We start from the raw sequence: 24,854 nt of genomic DNA, 5'->3' as shown, positions 1-24,854 counted from the left end.
AGCCCTTTCTTACCCCACTTCTCTTGATGTCACAAGCCCCTGCGACATTGCATCAGCCACTCCCCCGGTCTTAGGTTTTGGCCCTGACATTTCAGAGAATGGGATCTGGTTCATCTGACAATTTTAACCACAGGACACCGTTATGAGTGCAGCAATGTCAGTCCTTCATTTTGGTTAGCCTTTGGGAGATGGAGATGTGTCACAGAATAAGCCATGGGGAATGGTCCTCCTATGTTATACCGTTGCATTCTGTTTAAAGGTTGTAAGTTACTGGACTTCTGTCCTCTAGCCTAGCTAGTATGGTCAGCAGAGGGCTCCAAAAAGTGGAACCTGAAAAAAGTAACTTTTCCATCTCTGGTTATGCTGAACATTCTTCTGGTTTGATTACAGGGCAAAAGTGGTAGGATAAAATATTTCCAAAAGTCCCCTAAATTATGAGGATGTTTATTTGCCTCCCTCTCTCTGTATACACATGAAATCACCTAAAGCTGTTTTTTTAAATACTCAGTGAAGACATTCTGACAAACCATTTAATATGTTCCACTTTCTAGTTACATATCATCTTTTAAAAATTCTGTTGGGAGGACTAATATATACTGTAATTCAATTATTTTGAGTCCAAAACTGTTATGGCGGGAAAGATATAAATCTGAACCTCTGATGATCAAAAATATATTTTTATTTCAGCATGCTTAGGAACTGGAGTGGGAAGTGAGAATTTCATTCCTGTAGAATTTTAATCTGAGTTTGAGTATGTTCAAGCTAATTAGAGTGGGCATGTAATGGATGAAAATGAGTCATCTTCTTTCCAGCTATTTTGCTGAGTTTGGGAATCTTGAACTTCGTGAATGGGAAAACTAATCCTTTCCTAGATGGTTTGCAATTTATGCACATTCTGTGTCTCTGGATTTATCTCTTTCGATTTTTCTTTCTCTGTCTTTCTTCACAAACACACGGCAAGTGTGTGTAATAGTTGGTGACATCTGTCTCTCTTTGTTCTCCACAGGAAGGCAGATAAATTTGGAGAAGAGAAGGGGGGGAGGGTTCTGCTGAGTGAGGCGTGGAATGGCAAAGAGGCGGTGTGGAAGGTTGCTTCTTAGCTCACCAATAGTAAACTTAATTGTAGAGACAGCAAGAGAGTGAGTATGCAACCTTGAACAAACACTGACCTTTTTTTCTAGCTGGGATGTTTCAAAACTCAGAAGCCTGGAAAACATCTTCAAAGTGGTCACAACTCACAAGCCTCTGATCTCAGAAAATCTGCAGTCAAGAAAGCAACTCCAGGTGCTCTGAAAACAACTGCTCCATGTTTTCCTTACATTCTTCCAATTTTCTCATTTGCACCTCCTTTGTTCTCCTGTGCCACGGCAGGGGTCTCCTGGGGCATCCCCAGTGCCTTGATTATGGGCCTCCTTTCCAGCCTCCTTTCCATTTGGAGTTCTGTTCTGCCTATGAGACCTTTGGATGCTGTGACCAAGACAAAGACAATATCATTGCAGCCAAATACTGGGAGATCATGGATTATGTGGACCCTCAAGCCCAGAAACTATGTGGAAGATACATCAAAGACATCTTGTGCCAGGTATAGTAGTGGGCTATGATTCTGTGTCATTGATGTGGTCTGTGAACTGTCATGCTCTTCTTCTTCTGAAGCATAGGAATTAGAATACAGTGGTGCCTCGCTAGATGATGATAATCCGTTCCACTGAAATCGCTGTTTAGCAAAATCATTGTCTAGCGAAAAGCATTTCCCCATTGCAATGCATTGAAACCTGTTTAATGTGTTCCAATGGGGAAGAATCGTCGTTGTCTAGTGAAGATCAGCTATATGAAAGCCACTTTGCAAACCGCCGATCAGCTGTTTAAATCACTGTCTTGCGAAGCTTAGGTCCCGAAAACACCTGTTTGCGAGCACGGAGGGAGCTGTCAAAATCGTTGTCTGGCGAAAATTGGTTTGCGAAGCAGGGACCAAACAGTGTACAGTGAAATTCCCCCATAGGAATCACTGTTTTGCGAATTGCTATAGCAATCACAAAAAGTCAATTTCTAGTGAAAAAACTGTCATGCGGAGTAATTGTCTAGCGAGGCACCACTGTATATTTTGTGAGCCGCCCAAAGTAGGCTATGTCTAAATGGGTGGCATATAAATTTAATAAATAAAGAAATATAATTAAACATCATAAGTGATTTTTACATCTGAAGTATGGTGGTAGTGATAGTTTGAACAGCCCAGCAAACCTTTTCCTAAATACAAATCACCACCCCTCCCCTGTAAATTGCCATGGCCAAGCATGGATTTGAAACTAGGTGTCCTGCCCATTTGCAAGCACAATTCAAAGTGCTGGTTTTAACCTATAAAGCCCTAACTGGCTTGGGTCCAAGCCGTGTCAAGGACTGTGCCTCCCTTTATGAGCCGGCCTGGGTATAATCAGGGGAGGACTTTTTCTCTGTCCCAACACCTTCACAGATGCATTTGGTGGGGACATGGGAGAAGGTCTTCTCTGGATTCTGGAACTCCCTCCCTCCCTCCCCATCTTTGCTGTCCTTCCACAAGCAGCCAAAGACTTTTCTCTTCAGGCAGGTTTTTTAAGGAGAAAGGTGCAGTAAAAATCTTTTAAATAATAATAAAAAAATTAGTCTACCACTCAGTCCACCACTCCACATTGATTCACAAATTCATACTGTCTGCTACTCTCCTATACCAGATCTCATTTGCTCTGCATATAGATATAAGAATACTGTGACGAGGATGTATAACCTTGGGAAATGTAGCTTTATGGTACTACAACACCCAGAATGCCTCAGTCAGTATGGGCATCATGGGAATACTAGAATCCATAGTTGAAAAGAAATGTTTCCAAGATCTAGTAGAACCATAGCAATTTTTATAAAACAATTGTAAGCTGTAATGCAGTGGACAGGATTTTGATTTTGGTTGTGTGAGAAACCCAGCTTCACATATTTGCTCGCATATGAAACTAGGGGGATTACTATTTGCTTTATCTCACCCAGAGACTGAGAGCATCTTTTAAAAGGACATCACTACTGGTGGTTTGTACATTTGTATTATGTTAGTCACTGGTAAATAGCTTTTGTGGGTTCCTGTATTGGTTGAAAACCTATGGCAGAGGTTTTCAACATGGCAGAGATGTGGCAAAAATTGATATATATACAATGAGAGGCAAAAATATTTCTCAAACTACATTACAGCAGAGTTTTGAAAGTGCCTGTTCTGGACTACAGCTACAAAAATTCCCCCAGCCAGTGTCTTATTCCCTGAGATTTCAGAGCCCAAAGCCTGGAGTAGATCTTTATGAAGTCACTGGTGGAGGACCTTTGTGATGTCTTGTAGCTTAGCTTTTCAGCAGCCATTGCAAAAATTGGGTGTCTGACATCAGCAGAAAGAGCATAATTAATTTAAAAGCTAATGTGTGAATTCCAGCAGCAGCAGCAGCAGCTGTACTGAATGTAAGGAGAGTGCTTCTGAGCATGTCTAAATGGCACATACTGAAGTCATGAGAATGAACCCCCAAATCTGGGAATACACGCTGGCAGCATCCCATTCTCATGGCCTCATGTAAACTCCAGTACTTGGCAACTCTACACAAGAGTAGGACAAGAGGATACTTGATTATTTTGCTTTACTGGTGCAGATTGACTTGGCTTCTAGGGCTGCATAAAAATCAGCCCACGGACGTTGGTGTTTTGATTCCCAGATGCCATGGAGGATGTGTTTACATTACGCTCTTGCCTGTTGCCCTGCAAAAGCTGCCCTCCTGAAAGCAGCCTCTGATCCAACAGCTGGCTTCCATGTCCTCTGGAACGCCCTCGCACAGTCTCTGTCAGCTTTGGCACTGTCTGCCTCTTTCCTTCTCTGCCCTCTCTGTTTTGTTAAGGTTGCCCATCCATCTGAAGTGGGAAGGGGAAGAACACTAACAAAAGGGACACAGCCCCGCTTGGCCGCCTGCCTATCCGCTGATTTACAGCCAAAGAGAGGGTTCCCTTGTAAAGTTCAGTCCTGGAAGTTGAGAGTCTCCATCTGCCATTGCAAAAAAGCAGCCAAAACACACACCAGGAAAACACTTAATATTCTCTCTGCTCAACTGCCTTAGCCCTCTAGTATTGCATATACTGAGCATGTCCTCTTTTCGTATGGTTAAAGAGTGCTACGATTGTCAAGTCAAAAATCAAACTTCTTTATTTTTCTTTTTTGAAAAATAACTTCACAGCCACAAAAACCTAAACATTTGTACTAGAATTCTTAGTGAGGGACATGGAGGGAGACGTTTGGAAAGAGCCTTCCTCTCAGTACCCCATTAACGATTTTAGTTTCCTAAGGCTGTAAATTAAGACAGACAGACAGACAGACAGACAGACAGACAGACAGACAGACAGACAGACAGACAGACAGACAGATAGATAGATAGATAGATAGATAGATAGATAGATAGATAGATAGATAGATAGATAGATAGATAGATAGATAGATAGATAGATAGATAGATACTGCAGACAGACAGACAGACAGACAGACAGACAGACAGACAGACAGACAGACAGACAGAAAGAAAGAAAGAAAGAAAGAAAGAAAGAAAGAAAGAAAGAAAGAAAGAAAGAAAAGCAGTTTCTCACTAGAGTGCATTGAGGAGGTTAAAAGCAGTATGTAGGAAAATTAATGAAAGAATGAATAAACCAGAGGGTCGCTATCCACTTAGTAATTTTGTCAATTTGCATTATGGGTACAGATTTACTAATTAATTAATTAGTTAGTTACATTTATATCCCACATTTCTTCCAGTAAGCAGTAGCAGCTCTTCAGTACAGATGTTCAGGCTAAGAGTCAGTAACAAATGCAAGGTCTGTGATCTAATCCTGACCCAGTCAGTTTCATGGTTCAATGGGAACAAGAACCAGCATCCCCCCAGCCCCAGTCCAGTAGCGCTTGAGCTGCTACACCCTGTAATATTAAATAAACCTCATGTAACACGTTCTTCTTGCCCCCACCCACATATTAGTGCCTATAAGAGATTTTTTCCCCATTGATTTCAGAGAAAAGGGCTTCCTCAAGACTCTATGGCAATGAAGAAAAGGGTTAAATTCCATCTCATGAGTGCTCTGATTAAGACCTTATCCTTCTTCATTTACACACAGTGCTGGTGCACTTTGCACCTATTCAAGCCTACACATTACCTGCAAAGAAGCAAATAATCTGATTTATTTGTAATTCAAGCTATTCCATTTCCCTGCTAAAAGGTACCTTAGTCTTTTTGCACAGGGGACGTGGTGGCACTGTGGGCTAAACTGCAGAAGCCTGTGCTGCAGGGTCAGAAGACCAAGCAGTCATAAGTTCGAATCCACGCGACGGAGTGAGTGCCCATCGCTTGTCCCAGCTCCCGCCAACCTAGTGGTTCGAAAGCATGCAAATGCAAGTAGATAAATAGGGACCAACTCGGTGGGAAGGTAACAGTGTTCCGTGTCTAAGTCGCACTGGCCATGTGACCACGGAAGATTGTCTTCGGACAAACGCTGGCTCTATGGCTTGGAAACAGGGATGAGCACCGCCCCGTAGAGTCGAACACGACTGGACAAAAATTGTCAAGGGGAACCTTTACCTTTACCTTTAAGAAGCAAGGCAACATGTTCTGTCTGGGAAACAACTCTGAATTGTAAGACATTTTAACATAGCCTTCTCAGATGCTTTCAAATCATTATTCTGTAGGAAAGCTTCCAACTAGATTTTAGTTCTATATATAGGATCTGTCCTTCTCCTCTACCTTAACACAGTTGTATGACACCTCAGTTAGGTGATGGCCAATGTTTTCAAAGCTAATGGTTGTTGTGGCTTTTTTGGGCTCTTTGGCCGTGTTCTGATGGTTGTTCTTCCTAACATTTTGCAGAGACTGGTGAAACGTTAGGAAGAACAACCATCAGAACACGGCCAAAGAGCCTGAAAAACCCACAACAACCATTAGATCCCGGCCGTGAAAGCCTTCGCGAATACATTTTCAAAGCTAACTATTTTAAAATTAATTCTTCACATTATTTAGATAATCATTCTTTCATTTTCTTAGGTTATGAAGTAACACAAACATCATCTGTGCATATTGGGTTAGGTACAGACTCAGTCATACTTGGACAAGATCCAATAACATCAAGGGAACCTAAATTAGTCACGATGACTAACTTTGCCAAGTCTGACACAACACAACAATGTACCTGGCATGTTTCTGGAATAATGGGAAGAAAAAAACAAAACTTTATAGTAAGGGTGCAGAATCTTCAGATATTTGGATTACAAGTGCCATTGATGGCCAGTAGTAAGAGTTTTTGGCAGAGTTCTGGAACACTGGCAGTTGTCTTATGATGAATCACACCAGCAGTACTCCAGGGTTTCAGGCACGATTCATTACTTACCATACTTGGAGATGAAGTTAAGTAACCTGGGATTACCCCAATGCATGCAAAACACGTCCACTACTGCTGATCTATGACACTTCCTCAATACAGCACTTGGAATTATGTGGTGGTCTTCCTTTCAAGAATGAATCAGGTCCTAGCCTCCTTAGCTTGCAAAATTGGATGGGACCAGATGTGGTCAAGGTTGCATGGGGACTTATGGGAATTGAGGTCTGAAATCTAGAAAGCCAAAGGTTTTCCCATCCTGATCACCATATTCCTAAGGGTGGCTTGTGTTGCCCATCTATCTATATGTTGTAAAATTGTTTGCTTATAGATGGAGAACTTGAGCAAATAGTATAGTGGCACAGACGCAAACACATAGGCGGAATCAGTTTCACAGTATTACAGGAGCTGACATGTCATTTTCAACCCCTTAACAGGAATGCTCCCCCTATGCAGCTCACCTCTATGATGCTGAAAACCCTCAGACGCCACTTCGGAATCTCCCAGGCCTTTGCTTTGACTACTGCTCGGACTTCCACTTCTACTGCGGCTCTGCGATCACTTTGCTTACAAATGACAGACAAATCCAAGAATGCTGTGAGAAGAACAAGACCCGCTTCTGTGACCTTCTCAACATCCAGGATGAAGACTATTGCTTCCCAGATGTGCTGAAAAACACAGACCTTAACCGCAACCTGGGCTCTGTGGTTGAGGACAAGAAAGGCTGCCTCCAGCTGTGCTTACGAGAAGTGGCCAATGGGTTGAGAAATCCGGTGTTGATGGTTCATGCTAATGACAACACTCACCGGATGTTTGTGGCAGAGCAGGTGGGTGTCATCTGGGTCTATCTTCCAGATGGAAGTCGACTAGAAGAGCCTTTTCTGGACATTAAAAAGTTGGTGCTGGCAAGTCCATGGGTAGGCGATGAGAGAGGTTTCCTTGGGATGGCCTTCCACCCCAAATACAAAGACAATGGGAAATTCTACATTTATTACTCTTATCAGGACAAGAAAAATGTTGAGAAAATCAGGATCAGTGAACTAAGAGTCTCTGCATCTGATCTCAACAAAGCTGATGCAAACTCGGAAAGGTAAAGTTCCTCCCTCAATTTTGTTTTTCTTACCAAATACATATTTTCTACTTTATCCCCAAAGCTTAGACTACCTTTTCTCATTTTATCCTCATTGCAATCCTATGAGATGGGTTTAGCTGAAGTTTAGTATGTATATCTTATGATAAAGCAAATGCATCCTCTTCGAATACTTCGAAGCACTAATTCTATCTGTGTGATTTGGAGCTAGAAACGAGTTGCTGGACTCAAATTCCCAGCAGCCAAGTGAATGGTGTGGGATGATGAGAGTTCTAGTTCAACAAAATATGGTATGGCCAGAGGTACAGATTTCCCAAATGCACACAAATAAATGTACAACAAAGTCTTGTGGCACCTTTAGATAACATGTTTTCTTTAGCATAAGCTTCCACAGGCGGCAATCCATGTCATCAGATGAATGGACGCTATCTTGGGAGGCAGACATATATAAAACAAAATATAAAGAAGCAAATAAGTCATGTATTTTCTCTGCTGCTACTTGATGAGAAAAACATGTCTGCAGAAAATATTTTGGTTGGAGGGGGAGGGTTGTGGTGCCAAGGGTTGCTTCTAAGAACCACAAAATCTCCCCGTGGTTGTTGTGGGATTTCAAGAGACCCTGGTGCTTTCAGAGCAGGAGTATTCAGCTTTTTCTACCTGCGATGCAGACTAAAATGCTTAGCATATAAGAAGTGAGTAGTCTAACGAAACTGTTTTCAGCAGGGTAAGGTCTGACTGATTTCATAAAGATTCCAGAGCTCAACCTGACCTCTTTCAAATCAGTGGCTTTTCCAAAAGTATCTTTTGGGGGTCCTTTCAGGAGTCCTTTCCTGCAACCGTGTTCAACAGCTGCCACCTGAAGATGTGCCGTGAAGCAGGACTAGGTATCACAAGGCACATCGCAGGAGAGGACTGTCCTGATGCAGCGAGACCTTACAGAGGCCATTGTCCTGCTCCAGTATCAAGAGCAATAGCATGAGTGCATCCAGCTGTTTAGCTGATCTGCGATTAGGATCTCCTTTTGTGGCTGTCCCTTGGAACTGTAGTGTGTTGAGTAGTTTATCAAAGACAATGGCCCCTACGCAGAAGAGCTATCTGTTGGAGGTGTGGCGCTCGTCCCTGCCTGCCTGCTGGGGAGACCTGGATGCATAACTTACCCAGCGCAAATCCTGATGAGTATATAGCTCGCTATTTGGATCACTTTGTGCAGTTTGGTTTGAATCAAATTATGGTGTCCACACATGTTCTGACTTAAGAGTGCTCCATCCTGCCTCATTTTAGAGCTGTCTCACTCCTTTCTGCCGAAGTACTAGAGTTTCTGGGTTTTTTGATATGATTTAGCATGCTTCCAATTATCCCATTGTGTGACTTGTGTGGACGGTAAGTTCGCACCCATATGGAGCTATGGGCAGTATTACCTGTGATGTATTAGGTGGGTTTTAACATTTTAATGGACAAATGGGAAACTCCCCTCCTGTATTTTCATTTTTTCTACCACTTAATTTTTAAAACTGTTTCCCTATTGCTGCAATGCTATTCCAGTTAAACTAGATACATTGGCAGTACTATGTATACCGTGCTAAGCAGATGCATTGCTGTTTTGCTGTGCCACATTTGTTTAACAACAACAACAAAAAGGAAAGTCACCACAGCTCATTGAAGGACAGCTGTGGGAAAGGGGGCTATGTTGGCTCCCACTCCCAAATTCATTGACAGATGACAGCATCTCTCCCTTGCCCCCATTAACATTGGCTTAGTGGTTGCTTGGGGGAGAGAAGAGGATGTGGGAAAAGTAAACAAAAGCAACCACTGGGAAAACCAGCTGCATTGGACTCTGATTTTTGTAGACCCGATTACACACTCACACTTCTGAAGAATAAAATACCTTTTGGTCATCTGCTCAGACTCTGTCCCTACAAAGGAGCAAAGCCCCGGCTGAGGAGAAAGATGGAGGAAAGGGGGGTTTACCTTCCTTCTGTCTCCCCAACCTTCTCCCCTTGTGCCCTTACTGCTGGCACTGCCTCATCCTTCTTACTCATGAATAAACTGGGTCAACCTTACATGCGAGTAAACAGTGATCTAAAGACTTGTCTGGACCCTTCTCAGAGAACAATAAACATCTCCAGTGTGAACAGAGGAATCGCTCAAGTGCCAGGTACAGTGGGGTCTTGACTTGAGAACGTAATCCGTATTGGAAGGCGGTTCTCAAGTCAAAAAGTCTGTAAGTCAAGTCTCCATTGACCTACAGTGCATTAAAAACCGATTAATCCCGTAACAGGCCGTTTTTGTTCCATTTTGGTTTTTTTCTGGTCTGTAAGTCAAATCTCAGTCTGCAAGTCAAACCTAAATTTTGCGGCCAGAGAAGTCTGTAACTCAAAAAGTCTGTAAGTCAAGCCGTCTGTAAGTTAAGGGTCCACTGTAGATCACACTGAAAAACCTTTTAAACCCGAATCAAACAGCACCAAATCCCCCCATCTGGACAGCCCCCCAGTTTATCCCCTGAGACGGCAAGCATGGATGCCAGCTAAGCATTCAAGACATCACCGTGCAGCAGAAGGAAAGAATTAACAAGGGAATGTTAAGGTCCTCTCTTGCTTAGTCTAGGAAAACATTAACATCAAGAACTATGCAGATAAGACGTTCTGCTTAATGAATGCATAAATAATATGTTTTTGAACACAATGAGGCCTTGAAACTCATCCAAGGAAGACAACAGTGGCTACCCGCTTCTGTTTTTCCATTTTTTAAAATTAATTTTCTCTTTTCACTTTAGGAAACTCTTGGAGATTGAAGAACCAGCTGCAAATCATAATGGGGGGCAGATCCTTTTTGGCCTGGATGGTTACATGTACCTGTTTACAGGGGATGGAGGGAAAGCAGGAGACCCTTTTGGTAAATTTGGGAATGCTCAGAACAAGTAAGCCAGACAGCACCTGCATCCACTGTTTACTGTGTCTAATATGCTCTTGTTACACAATGGAGGCAACTGGGTTTGCCTTGGAAAGCAAGTTATGCTATTTTAAAACAGCACTGCTGCTTCTGATAATTTCTGTTTAGGATCCTTTTCATTCAAGTATCTTAAACATAAGAGAGATGATTTGTTTAAGTTAATATAAGCAGTCCTTGGATATCATGTGATATAAAGGAGGGATATGTGTCTTTTAAATCAGAAATTTGGAATATATAACCCTCTAGATTTTTTTTTGTATTTTATGCATCTTCTTCCTTTCAAAATTATGATTCAAAATAACTGAAGGTCCCAGAAAGTGAGACTGCAACTCCTTTGTTCTCTAACCATTGGTTCTGCTGGCTAGGGTGAGGGGAGTTACAGTTCAGCTGATTTTAGAGGGCCATGCATCTCACATCCCAGTTTTCAAACTATCAACATTTTGTAATCAAGGTCCTGATAATAACCCGTTATCTGGATCAGTAGAAAGGTCAGTAGTTGCAGCTTACTACTCTACTTTTAGAGTACTGTAGTAAGTTGCAATGAGAGTAGACCCATTTGAATCAATGGAACTGATGGAGGACTTGACTCACCAGTTCAATGGGCCTACTCGACTGCAACTCACTATGCTGAATATTTTGGTCATTGCTGGCTAAATATGTATAATCTAAGCCAGTTAACTGTTTATATAACACTGGTTATATAAATTGAACATGGCTGTTGAGGACAAGACATATTAGAAATTACTCATTTATAGGGTCATCATGTTGAGGGCAACCTGACAGCACATATGAACGACAAATATATATACATGAAACACATTGGCTTAGATGATATGTGCGCATGTGTATGCAAATGATACGTTCTTAGCCTTTTGTGATATTAACCTTTCTATGCACTCTGCTTCATTTCCTCTATCATTAATCATTGATTTATCCCTTGATTTCCCCTCAGGAGTAGTTTATTAGGAAAGGTTTTGCGGATAGATGTCGATGGAAGGAGCTCCGATGGGAAGCCTTACCGGATCCCTCCTGACAATCCTTTTTCCTCTGACCCTAAAGCTCTCCCCGAAATCTATGCGTACGGGGTGAGGAACATGTGGCGCTGTTCTGTGGACAGAGGTGACCCATTCACTCACAAAGGAAGGGGAAGGCTGTTCTGTGGTGATGTTGGCCAGAACAAGTACGAAGAAGTGGACATAATTGTGAAAGGGGGCAACTACGGCTGGAGGGCGAAGGAAGGCTTTGAATGCTATGACATAAAGCTTTGTCAAAATTCTTCCTTAGGTAACAAAGTGACTGGTTATCCTTATTGACTGATGGGTTGATTTAGAATATTTATACCTTGCCTTTATCCTCTAAAGGACCCAGGATGGCTTACAGTGTTAAAACAAAGAGTATTAAAACCTAAAAAAAAATAATGATTTTTAGCCACTTTTTGGGCAGTTGTCTTATGAGTAAAAAAGAATTTGATCAACTATTATGTTGCAGCTATAATCCTTTCACTGTTGAGTGGGAAATCTAGAGAATTGTATAATGCAAGTTAAAGAACCTCAAATTCTGTGCATTTCAAATTCCCTGGGCACCCCACGAACAACTGAATCTGGGGTATGGAGGAAGTGGTGTCTGCAAAATGAGTTTCCCCAACACTTCTGCATACTAAAATTAACAGTCATGATTTTTAAATTCATTTTAATATTTTACAACGCTGTATATGTTAGAAGAGCTTAGATAAGGGATGTTCTGGACCACTTCTCCCAGAATTCCCCAAGAGGCATAATCACAGGCTTTGCTGGCTGGAGCCTTTTGGGAGTTATAGTTCAAAAAGTGATTATTCCCCCCCCCCCAAGCTCTGGTAATATAAAACCTAAAAAACTACATTTTTTGCCAATTCTTGGGCAATATCTAACACAGTGGTTCCCAACCTTGTCAGATGTTCTTGGACTAAAACTACCAGAAGCCTTCACCACTAGCTGTGCTGGCCAGGATTTCTGGGAGTTGTAGTCCAAGAATGTCTGGGTACCCAAGGTTGGAAAGCACTGAATCTAACAGGTACACGTACCGCATTTTCATTGCAATAGACTGTGGAGTTGGGATTTTTAGGAGGAAAGATCAGAGTATAGAACACATTTAGCAAAGGTAGAGTTTAGTATTTGGGTTCTATGCCTGCAAATGGCAGCCCTTCCCTCTTCTACACAGCTATTAAAGTTATGGGAATACAGCCTCTGTTACATCTGGCTATGTTCTGTATTATGTGCTATGTAGCTTAAGAGAAGCAAATTGAGAAGCAGCTGTTTAGCATAACGGTGCCCCCTCAGCTACCCATGCACATGGGGTACCTGAAGACTCAGACTTTAAAAAGGTGATTTTTGTTTTTTCTTGCTCCCTTAGCTGTGTATTTCTCAAGAACTTTAAGGTCATCATACTTTTGACTGAATTGATTCTTATGTTCTCCCTATCAACAGATGATATACTTCCAATATTTGCCTATGGACACAATGTGGGAAAATCAGTCACTGGAGGTTATGTCTACAGAGGATGTGAGTCACCAAACCTCAATGGCCTCTACATTTTTGGTGATTTTATGACTGGGTAAGGAAGAAACCGGTTTCATTAACCTCTAAATACCTGAGAGTTGGTTCTGAAATGCAGTCTTAACAGGTATGGGGTTTGTTCTTCTTGACGGAGGGTCCGTGCTGTTCAGCTTGTGATTTTTTTACAATTGTCTATTATAAAAATTATATTTTTAAAAATTTGGACTTGATGGCACAAGATTATTAATGTTATAAACTGAAGCCACATTCTCCAGCTTCTGTCTTGGGAGCAATGATCTGGCATAAGATGGAAAGTGCCACTCTACTTTTAGTAGTGTTTATTAGAAGGTGGATGACTTTCCTCTGGAGAGCAGAACCACATAGATATAACAAGTCCATTTAATGAATTACTCAACTGGTGGGAAGAGGGAAGCCAATACGGAGGGAAGAAGTCAGTCCTGGATACAGGATAGTGCAAGGGTGAGGAACATGTAGCCCTCCAGATATTATTGGTTTCTACACAATATTTGTCCTGCACCACATGGCCAGTGGTCAGGGATAATGGGAAACTCTTATTGTTTAACAGTGTGTGTGAGTAGTTGTGGATTAAGGGCAACTGGGTGCTGAGTTCAGAAAATTCCTGGCAATGAGAAGTAACAACATTCCCTAAGGCCTCCCACTCAAGGTAATTTCTGCTGAAGGAAGAGTTGGTACCTTGAGTTAAGGGATAGGAACAGATCAAATTATTCTTTCCTCTCTAAGAATTTACATGGATTTTCTTTTTTTGGCTTAAGCTCTATGGAGCAATGAAATAATCACACATAAGGTTTTGCTTTTTCATCCAGTCGACTCATGGCTTTGCAAGAAGATGAGAGGACAAAGAAATGGAAGAAACAAGACATCTGCATCGGTAGCACAAAAGCCTGTGCTTTTCCCGGGCTGATCAGCTCATATAATAAATTCATAATCTCTTTTGCTGAGGATGAAGCAGGTAACACTTTTTGCAACCATCTATTTTTTTGGCCTAGAAAACAGGGTTTCTTTTTTTACAGTCAGAATCTGTTCCCAATCATCCTAGAGTGCTGGACATATAATAATGAGCTTAAGTTACAAGAAGCCAGACTTTGGCTGAATATCAGGAAAAATTTCATAAATATTAGAGCAGTACAATAATGGAACCAATTACGTCAGGAGGTGGTGAGTGCTCCAGCACTGGAGGCATTCAAGAGAAAACTGGACAACTGTGTGTCAGAGTTGCTTTGATCTGGATTCCTGCATTGAGCAGGGGTTTCAACTTGATGGCCCTATAGCCATTCTATTATTCTGTGATTCTAAGGTAAAGTCAAATACAGGGAGCATGGCCAGCTTCTGGTCAAACAGACTACTGAGGCCACAGGCTTGACCAGGGATTGGAAATGTTACATTTTTGGACAACTGTTCAGATTCCCCCCAACCAACATGTCCATTCTGGATCAGGGCTTTTCTGGAAGTTACTGTCCAACAATCCTCTGTGTGACCACCAGGGCTGACCCAAGCTATTTTATTTTTTCTTTCTTTATAATATGTTTATAACCCTTGACATTGTGATATCTAAAAGGGATTCATATGAAAAGTACATAGAAGGATCAAGATAAAAACAATACAAAAACTACTTGATAGCATTCAAAAGTGAATGCAAGAAAGACAGAGCACAGGGAAGAAAATTGTCAGCAAACACATCCATTTTCCTCCAAAATCAATAGCAGACCCTGGGATAAATGAGTTATCCCAGAGTGCCCTTAGAAGGAGAGAATGCTAAATCACTTCTGAGTCATCATCACCTAGGAAATTCTGGAAAGGGTCACCAAGTTAGAATTGACTTGACAATCAACCCAAAGTCACATATGGTAGTCCAGTATATATGCTACCCACTTCTGTTTCTGCCTGGAAGTGGGAAATAGAGAAATGGCAGAGAAACAGTTTTCAGGCTGAACGTCACAACTTGTGCTCATCTCAATGATGTAGACAAGGTTACCGGCTTTCTCTTTTCCTTCCATCATTTCCAGGTGAACTCTATTTTATGGCTACCGCTTACCCGAGTGCCTATGCTCCCCATGGCTCCATATACAAATTTGTGGATCCTGCAAGGTGGGTACCTCTTCACATCCTAGAATGTCACTCAAATGCTGATCTACAAACAAACAAATCACCACTTTCTTCCAGAGCAATAGCTGACTAAGAGCAGAAATACTCAGTTCACCCAATCAGATTTTGCTTTTGCTTTTTCTATGAAACGGGTGGAAATCTGTATACAAGGTTTTGGGAAACTACAATTTTTGCACTGGCAGTTAATATGCCTTGTGAACACACCCATATCCCAATTAAAATGAAGTGGCTTTAAGCCAAGTTGGTTCTAGATATTCACTGATTTAAAGGTATGCATAGATTAGACTTTCTAAAAGGTTAGGAAAACAAAGTTAAAAATATGGCCATATCCAGACAAATTTAAGGAAGGGAACTGTCTCCATTTGAGAGAGAGAGAGAGACTAGTGCGTGCAGCCCTAGTATTTGTGCTTGTAGTTGAAGGACTGTGGTTTATTTATGACATCAACTGAATCCAGCTATGGCTGATGCTCTGGCTTGTTGCCTCCTACCACATGCCAAAGAACAAAGCTGTAGAGCAAATTCTGGATTCTTTTTTGGACAAGTTGGGAGAGAAACCAGCCAGAGTACCACTTGCTGCTTTGTTCAGACGATATGATAAACCTCGGGGAAGGGAAAAGCTCTGCAGATGTTTAGCTGCTGCTCCTGTTAAGCATGAGTCACTAGGCAGTATGCAACAGCACACTGTACATGCTTGGTAAGCCAGGACTCTCCGATTCATTGTCTGAACACTGTTTACAGGTGATATGGCACCATGGATTTTTGTCAAAATAAATGTATAAATTTTAAAAAGTCTCAAATTTTTTAAAATACAAAATTGCATCCATGTGAGACAAGACAAGAGAGAGAAATTATTTTTCCCCATCTTTGCTCAAAGTTTCTCTATTCAGCCTGTCACCTGAACCCTTGCTCTCACAAATGGAGAAAGATGCTGTGATTTTGCATCTTATCCCCTGTGGTTGCGAAAGCAGCTTCTGGTAAGTGAAGTTATCTTCCAGAGAGAAATACCTGGCAAAGAAGCCGACCTTTCCTTAGCATCAGCCTCTACTCATCTTGGAAGCCATTCATAGCTGCTTTCTGTTAAAAACAACATAAAAGATTCCGGAAACACGGGTCCCCAAATGACACAGTACATGTAGAAAGTGCAGAGAACATAGAGATACAGAGACAAAACACATTCCGTTATTTGCAAGGACAAGGCATAAACCACTCTTGTTTTCTAGTGCTGAATGATTAATTTGTGCTCTTCAAAAATACAACAAAGATAGTCTGTCTCTGCTTTGTAGTCAAAGAATTCTGGAGCCACATAAGTCCTCAGCCAGTATCCAGCTCAACATTTACACATGCCCAGCTTCAAATTCAGAAACTATGTTTAATGTCACATATGTTCTCAGCCAACGCTCGGTGGCAGTTTGCAGAGCTTGGAAATATTCCTGTTTCGGAGTACCAGCTCTCAGAATCTCCCAGCCAGCAGAGCCAGTAGCTTTACTGGCTTGGAGATTTGGGGGCTTTTAGTTTAAATCCAAGGTAAACCATGCAGGGTCTTTCGGTTTGCAGAGATGGGATGAAGTCTGCCCAAGTCTCCCACAACCCAAAGCCTAGCATGGCCTGTGTTTAATGTGCCACACATCTCATTTCGGTTACTCTGGGTGCCCATTTCCTCCAGTGCCTGTTTCAATGCCTGCTTCATGTGCCCTGGCTGGGGATAATGGGAGTAAGCAGCCCAAAGGAGCTTTAGGGTTCCAGATTGGCAGGAGACTGCTGGAGGAAATCCTGTTCCCTGTTTGTGCCCAAGGCAAGTTGGCTTGCAAGAGACCCTGGGGATCCATAGCCTAGGAAGCCGAGGAAAATGCTCCTCTGTGTACTTATTTTAGGTTATATTTATTTTAAAGCTGAGGCCGACCGTAGAATTCAATTCGGCTGAAACTCAGGGATAAATCTAGAACAAACATGAGAACTGTTTACGGAAGTTAAGGAGTCAGGATGGTCCAAGTACTAGCACGCCACATTTAGAAGGCTAAAAAGCAAGTAATATTTTATACAGTCTGTTTCTTTAGCATCTTTTCTTAAAGGATGGCCAAAAGACAAATGTATGAAGCATTAATTACTGACCACAGTAGGGAAAGATTGGACCCATGTTTCAAAAAACGGTGACTTCCCTTTGGTAATCTAACCCAGAAGATTATGCTGTATTTATAGCTCAGTAGTTTAGAGATTTGGTGCCTCCGTGACAGGGGCTGGACTCGATCCTCCATAGGGTCCCTTCCAGCTCTGCAGTTCTAAGATGATGATGATGAATTGTACCATCATTTCCCTGCATGTCAGAGCTGCAGAACCTTTGACCCTTCAAATATTTAGCTTAACAGTTTAGGTATCTGACTTTAGAGCCAGAGATGAGGAGTTTGATTCCCCACCGTGCCTCCTGGACAAGGGCTGGACTCAATGATCCAGAAGGTCCCTTCCAACTATGTAGTTCTAGGATTAAGGTGCTGATGCTAATTAAAGCCCAATTCATCCAAAGGTTCAGATGTTCCCTAACTTAACCTTCTATACAATGCACGGTTGCAGTCTTCTTGTAAAAAGGCAGTGAGGTGGTGGAAGCTTTGAACGAGCTTTTCCCACCAGAATATGTGTCTTTGGAGTTATGTTTGATTCCAGCTTTTCTCAAACTACCATCCTCCAGAGGTGGATCACAAGTTCCACCACTCCAACACAGAGCAACTAGGCCATGTTGGCTGTAGCTGATGAAAACTGAGAGGGCAACAGGTTGGCGAAGGACATAGATGCTCTAGAGACAAGACGTTCTTGTGGTAAAATATTTCCACTGAAGGCTCATGACTTTAGAGGCAGAAAATACAGTTCTTTGCCAACTTCCACATGTGGTTTTTGTGACTGAATCTGTCTTCTAGGAGAGCTCCTCCAGGGAAGTGCAAACAAAAACCTCTTCCAGTGAAAACAAAGAGCAAGCGAATGCCCTTCACTCCACATGCAAGTAAGTCAATGAAGGTTTCTGAAAATAATGTTTGTTTTGGTTACGTATGACAAATATGAAGATGCACCACTGTAAGGAAGAGTCTGTTCCTTTTTTGTTAACTGTAATAATTTGGACACTTCCTTTCATCCTTATGGATACCAGAGTGATGCATAATAAATATGACTATGACTGTTTCATCAGTTAAAAATAGAGATGGGCACAAACTGCTGGTTTGGTGTGGTTCGTTTCCCGGCCAAATGTCTGATCCGCAGTTTCCCCTTGCAGGTTAAACATGTCAGGCTTCAGAATTCCCAGAAATTGTTTATGTGTGTGTGAAATCTAGAATCTGTTAAATAATACTGTAATATTGTTGCTTTCATATATTTAAAACCTTTCCCCCTCTTCTGATGCATCAATACTACTTCAGTTTTAATACTGTGTTTGAAAGATGTAAGCTGTCTTAAGTCCTTTCTTAGGATAAAAATGGGTAAAAATACCTTAAATCAATCAATCACAGAGAATGCAACTTTAAAAAAAATCTTTTTACAGAGACTGTGCTTGAACTGTTGAAGGAACAACTTACAACCCAATCACCTAAAACAGCCGCCAACTCAACAGAACGGTCCCCAGCTTCTTCAGGCTCAAAGTCCAAGAAGCAAGGATCCCGCAAACACTCAACTAAACAGAAGCCAGCAAAACCTACCAAGCCTGGTAAAAAACAGCAGGCAGCCCAGGCAGGCTGGGCCTCGAAGTTGGATGGGCGAGCGCAAAAGGGAAGGAGCCGACATACATCTCAGGCAGAGACATCCTTGCCGAAGAGGAAAGGCTCACGGTCAGCCAGAGCCAAAAAGAAGTCCCTTCAGTTCCCTAAGTCGAGGTCAGCAGCTAAGGGAGAAACACAGACAAGGAAGAAAAAGAGAAGGAGGGTCAACTTAAGAAGTACCCTTTGAATTACCAGCTCTGTGCATTGAAGAATCAAGCAATGTGGATGTAAGTGGAATTGCTGGACAACTCATTTTGCTTCCATATGCTCCTAGGGCATGACCACAGAGATGTTTGTCCTAGGTTAGCCTTCTTTGTACTGCTCCCTGGCATTTAAATCACTGCTGCGTCAGAAAGAAACATTTAATTATCCTGGGAAGGTGTGTCTCAAGAGTCCACATATCATACAGGCCCCTTCCTCCCTCATTATTATCATCATCCTCTTACCCACCCCTTCCCATGATATTCAAATCCTTTCTTTCTTAACAAAAAGTGAAATAGCACTAAACGGACAAGACATGGTAAGCATTTTAATTAGTGCTGCACCAACTTAGCACTAAACTCAGAGAAGAAATGTTTTTAGAAATACAAATTGAATTTGCACTGCAGTCGCAGTATTTATCACTGTGTGCAAAAAATAGACAAAAGGAATAGTGTTCACTGCCTCCCACATCCTGTCCCACTTTGTGAATCATCAGTGATGTCCTCTCAACATGCTCAGCAACTGCCCCAAAGGACTGACACAGGCCACCACATATGCCAAATAATGTGAGTGAAAACATACTAAAAACCATGTGCCATGCTGGATGAACAAAACATATCACATTCTCATGCCAAAAAATCAGATCTGCTTGCAGTTAGTGCTGCTTGTGTGTAGTCAACAGAATAATCATCAAAAGGAATGATGAGAAACATGGAACAGATAGCAGAACAAATGAAGCTATCCTTAGTTAAGAGATTCTCATCTGTGTGCAGATTTCATGAAACATTTGCACAGGAAGTACTGAACGTTAGCTTAAATAGTTGCTTGGCCATTGGCTGTAATAGATGCAACTTGTACATTTAATCAGGAAAAATAATTGTAGTTTCCAGCCTAGGTTTTTACATTGTATTTACTTGCCTTTCAGGATCATTCTATGAGTTTAAAAAAGCCATCAGATGACCACTTGCAATAGACTGGTAGGAGGGATGCCAGTGAGGCTACAGCAGTGTAAAGCAGTAAACTGTCTCTTTGGGAATTCAACCATTTATGGATTATAATGGGAAAAACATAATAAAAATGATAGTGAAGTCTACTTTAAGAACTTTATGCCAGAAAATATTCTAATCATTGTGAGAGAGAAAAAGCAGGATCTAAATAAGTACAGAAAACTGAGTGTTCCTCAAAAAGCCAAATATTCTACTACTCTAGGTTTGCATTTTAACAACAGAGAATTAGCAAAGTTACCCGCCTTTTATATTTTGAATATTCCTACTCCGACAGTTTGATTTCTTGCATCAGCTCTTGTATGATTCTAAAGAAGCCACCTCCGCTCCCACCACCCTGTTTCACTTAAATACAGGACAAAAATAAATATAGCAAAATGTATGTGCTTGTATGGGTCACTTGTAAGGCAATCGTTTGTTGAAATGGGGATGCTTTTAGCTTTTGTTGAGGATTTCATTGATGAACAACTGTTATGTACTTGGCAGCTACAAAGATGATAGACGAAAGCTTTCACAGGTTGTGAAACAAAAATGCCTGGATACACATCCTCATTCATGACTGCATAGGCAGTCAAGGGAAGGAGTCACACACACACAACTCTGCGCTGGTTCTGGCCACACTCAGCCCTGCAATGGAGAGTCACAAGTTTTGCCCCCAGTAATGTTGATGTGGTCAGGAAAATGTTTCCCCATCAGTCCTACAGAGTGACACACACACACACACACACACACACACACACACACACACACACACACACACACACACACACACACACGTAAGTCTATGTTCTTCCAAGATGTCAACTACATTCCATCCAAATGTTCTTCCAAGATGTCAACTACATTCCATCCAGGGCTTGGGAAGTTACATTTTAAAAGTAACTTCTGCTGTAGTCATTACTTCTTGGCAGCCAGCTTGCTGTTACCGGAACTCAGGTGGGGCAAGTAATTCCTTGTTTTCCATGTGTTGCTTTTTCATTACCATCTAGCCAGAAAAATGCAAGAAAATACTACCATGGCCAATTTTGATATTACACTTTGGAGATAGTTATTAAAACTGCAGAAGACAAAAGTAAAGAATGTGTCCCTTGCCACTTATGAAGCGTCTAGAACCTAAAAAAAATTATCTCAAAATGCCTCTGGAAAGCCTTAAAACATATTTTGAAAGTAACATTTTAATGTAACTAGTTGTTACTATTTGCATCTACAAATAACTAACTCCGAGTTATATTACTTGTTGCTCATGAGTTGCAGCTGAAACTGCATTAACTTGCAACTCTGATTCTAACATAACCGGGATGAGTTGCAGTCCAATAGCATCTGGAAGACCACAGAGATGTTAGCGAGTCTTTGGGTCCAAGTTCCAAGCCCGAGTCCAAGTCTTTGGTACCAAGTCCTGAGTCCCTATTAAAACAAGCTTTTTCTCCCCAGAAAAAAGGGAGGTGTGTGTGTGTGTGTGTGTGTGTGTGTGTGTGTGTGTGTGTGTGTGTGTGTGTGTTTCTAAGTTGCAAGTCGAGTGGGAGTCATGGTGGTGGTGGTGGAACCTGAGTCAAGTTCCCGGTGTGAGTGAAGTCCAACTTGACAGCGAGTCCCTTGACTCCAAGTCCTCATCCTTGGAAGACGACAGCCCAGACGCCTGTGTCTATAGCCAAGAGCAGCTGAAACACAGAAGGGCAGAGTGTCAGGACTCAGGAAGAAAGAGGTATTGGCTTCTAGATTCAACCAGCTTGTTCTGATCTGTGGTCCTCAGCTTTTTATGACCCTCCAGATGTTTGGGATTTCATTTCCTACAAACCCTAGTCAGGATGGCTAGTGGGAAGTTCACAACATCCAGTTTAGAAGGCCAAAGGCTGAAAACCGGTTTTCACGTATCTTGAATTTCCAAGTAGTTGATGGGGTGGAGGATATGCATCCTTAGAAGGAGGGGAGAAAGGAAACCCTGCTTTCCTTTCCCACTGTCCAGACCCGTGTGTGCATGTGTACGCATGCACACTTTGCTGCTTGTAAAATGTTCTGCTTTGGAGCTTTGTAGCACAGTGTGTGAATAAATGGTGAGCCAGAAGGGAGTGAATATGAACTACCAGCTCCCCTATAAAGATAACTGAATGCTGTATATGAACTACATGTTCCAGAATCCCAAGGGGCCATGCTAGCTGGGAGATTCTGGGATTTGTAGTGTAAATCCCCCCAACTCTGGAAACAAAACAGAGTGGGGAAATCAAACTAAATGTGGAACCCTATTTTCAGTCGAGAGGTAAGGCATTCAGATTTGGGTTTTGGGGGTTTTTTTGGACTACAATTCTCAGAAGTGCCCAGGAAATTCTGGTCCAAAAACAAACCTGTACGCCACCGATGAAAACTAATAAGCAGATGCACAGTCCAACGCGAACGTTTGGATGGTTTTGACCCCAACGAACGAACCTCCCCCACCCGCTGTACTCTTTTCCACGAACCATCGCACCAAAGATCCATTGCTCTGCACCACCACCTGCTGGCATTAGCGTGTAACGGCAGCCTTTGCAACAAGCATAGCCCGCCCGCGGGCCTTTTGAGCCTCCAAAGAAACCGGCTTGATATTCGTGACACTTGGCCGCATTTTTGAAGGAGCTGTTCGAAACGAAAACACAGTCTAAGCTCCCATCAAAAGAAAGATAAAAACGGCGTTTATTATATTGTACCCGCATCAACTAAAGAAAATAACTCCCCCCCCGATGTTATTATGTATAAGCACAGAATTATTATCAAAAAGCTTCAGCTGACGCTAAATATGTTGCGCTGAATTATATTTAGAAGTAATAAAATTAAAATAAAACAATAAAAACAGGAAGGCCCCAGCGAGGATCGAACTCGCGACCCCTGGTTTACAAGACCAGTGCTCTAACCACTGAGCTATGGAGCCACCTATCAGTTCTGCCTATCCAAATGAATGGTACTGTACCGTTCGTCCCACGTTTCCAACATTCTATCTCCGTTTTTAAATAGTTTCAAACGACTGAAACTCTTTTCCCCCGCAGGAAATTCTGCTTCTGGAACTCTTTTTTTACTAAAGAAACATATTCCTCGAGCTTACAAATAAAACTCGGCTATTGTTCGCTGCAGCTTATTTTCCGATTTTCAACCCCCCTCCTCCCTTCTCCGTACCTTAGCTTTATAATTTACATGTTTTGCCACTCGGAATTATATGAAAATAAGTATCTGCAGAAAATATCTCGCTGCAGATTTCCAGTCCAACCTTGAAGTACCCGGATTGTACCCGTATAACGAAGGCTCAGGAAAGCCGCGCACTTTTGTCAGGCTGGCGACCAAATTGCCTTCCCAGAAAAAGCAGCTGCCAGATTTTAGGAGATAATTCCCCCTTTCTGCCCTCGCTGCACCCCACTTGTATGGTGCAGGGTCTCCCAACTCTTGAAGAAGCATCTGGATCGGTCCGGGTCAAGAAAAGATCAAGCAAGTCTTTTGTAAAGCTTGATAGCCCTTGGTTGCCCACCGAAGACCAAACTCACCTCAAAGACTTTGCCTCACAACAAATCTTGGGGAAATCCACTTCTTTTTAAGCTTCTTCGAGCGTGTGTGTGGGGGGTTCAGCTCAGAGGAAGCAGAGAAGCCTGGGCTGGCACCGGTGGGCAATGTCACTGTTCATACTAACAACAACAACAACAACAACAACAACAACAACAACAACAACAACAACAACAACAACAACAACAACAACAACAACAACAACAACAAAGTTCTAGCGTTTCAACTCTGTGATACCTGGCTCTAGTCTATGACATCCCTGGGAAGGAGGGAGGGGGCTTTGGTGGGGAAGAGAAGGTGTGATAAAGTTTCTGTTGAAGTTTGTACCACCTTGCACGCTGCTTGTAGTGTGTTTGACGGGGAGGGACTGTTCTGGGCTGGAGTGAATGAATCTGTCCAGCACTATCTAATCATTCCCTCAAGCCTCTGAATTCAAAGAGAGCCCTGCCTTTCTGCTAAGCCTGTTGGAAGCACTATTGTTGGCTTGCTGTTGATCTGCTCACAACTGTAAGTAATTACTGTTTTTATTTTTTATTTTCTTCTGCTAATGTCTCAGAGTGAGTTATTGAGACCTGAAGTGCCAGTTAATGAGAATGGAGTGGATTGCCTGGGGAACTCGAAGTTGCCCTGCCCTGTGAATCTCTGTACATCCACTGTGTAGGGAAAGGAATTTTAACCAGGAATTCAAAACTGCAACAGTTTCTCTCTCCCCCCCCTTCTGTAGGAAGAAGGGATTAAATTCCAAGCCATTACATGTGTTTAAATTGTGGCAAACTCTAATATTATTGACCAAGGAAGTGTGAAGCAACATTTTGCAGTGAGGAAGGCTCTTGTTCATGGTTGCGGTTACCCAGCCCATGCTATCATCCAGGATGCTCCAATCTAGCCTTTCCAGAAATGGCACCGTGCACTGGCAGAAGAAGATGGCATGCTCTCATGCTCCAGTCTTTGATCTTTGAAGGGTCGTCCCTCTTAAACAATGAAAACCCACCAGATTGACTTAGAATGACTTGCTTTGCCTGATCATCTCTTCCAGTGGTTCCCAACCAGGGATGACCCAGGTGTTCTTGCACTGCAACTACCAGAAATTTGGGAACTACTGTACTTCTCTATTCTAACTTCATTACAGTACGAAAACTGCCTAAGACCTTCTGATCTCACCCTAGAAAGAGGCTGTGTGCTTTAAACTGGACGTAAAGAACTTTGGGATACAAGGGAATCATTGTATTTTCAAGACACATACTCAGAATTTACAGTTTTTTTTACTTCTTCCAAGCAA

General features: G+C 42.1%; 1 protein-coding gene and 1 non-coding gene across 3 annotated transcripts; one reads left to right on the top strand and one right to left on the bottom strand.

Moving 5' to 3' along the window:
- The first annotated feature begins 201 nt into the window (after positions 1 to 201).
- HHIPL2 (HHIP like 2) lies at positions 202 to 20,438 on the top strand. Of its 2 annotated transcripts, XM_072990600.2 has the most exons (10): positions 202 to 1,582; positions 6,840 to 7,492; positions 10,266 to 10,409; positions 11,394 to 11,725; positions 12,904 to 13,030; positions 13,818 to 13,963; positions 15,018 to 15,099; positions 18,024 to 18,106; positions 18,638 to 19,078; positions 19,978 to 20,438. In XM_072990600.2, the coding sequence occupies exons 1-9, from the start codon at positions 1,307 to 1,309 to the stop codon at positions 19,036 to 19,038; spliced, it is 2,244 nt and encodes a 747-aa protein (XP_072846701.2). In that variant the 5' UTR covers positions 202 to 1,306; the 3' UTR covers positions 19,039 to 19,078; positions 19,978 to 20,438. The 2 variants fall into 2 exon arrangements, with proteins under 2 accessions (XP_072846701.2, XP_020642192.3); XM_020786533.3 differs by having other exon boundaries at positions 18,638 to 20,438.
- A 2,444-nt stretch (positions 20,439 to 22,882) lies between these two features.
- On the bottom strand, positions 22,883 to 22,955 carry TRNAT-UGU (transfer RNA threonine (anticodon UGU)). The gene has a single exon. It is a non-coding gene; the product is annotated as a tRNA-Thr (tRNA).
- Between the last annotated feature and the right edge of the window lie 1,899 nt (positions 22,956 to 24,854).

The sequence above is a fragment of the Pogona vitticeps genome, chromosome 1, assembly GCF_051106095.1.
Source record: "Pogona vitticeps strain Pit_001003342236 chromosome 1, PviZW2.1, whole genome shotgun sequence".
NCBI lineage: Eukaryota > Metazoa > Chordata > Lepidosauria > Squamata > Agamidae > Pogona > Pogona vitticeps.
This window is presented reverse-complemented; position numbering and strand designations above follow the sequence as displayed.

Excerpts from the sequence above, each read along its gene's own strand:
- HHIPL2 (XM_072990600.2), top strand. The coding sequence starts at position 1,307 with ATGTTTTCCTTACATTCTTCCAATTTTCTCATTTGCACCTCCTTTGTT. Across the intron at positions 11,726-12,903 it reads TTGTCAAAATTCTTCCTTAG|ATGATATACTTCCAATATTT; the intron begins GTAACAAAGTGA and ends CCCTATCAACAG. Across the intron at positions 18,107-18,637 it reads GCCCTTCACTCCACATGCAA|AGACTGTGCTTGAACTGTTG; the intron begins GTAAGTCAATGA and ends ATCTTTTTACAG.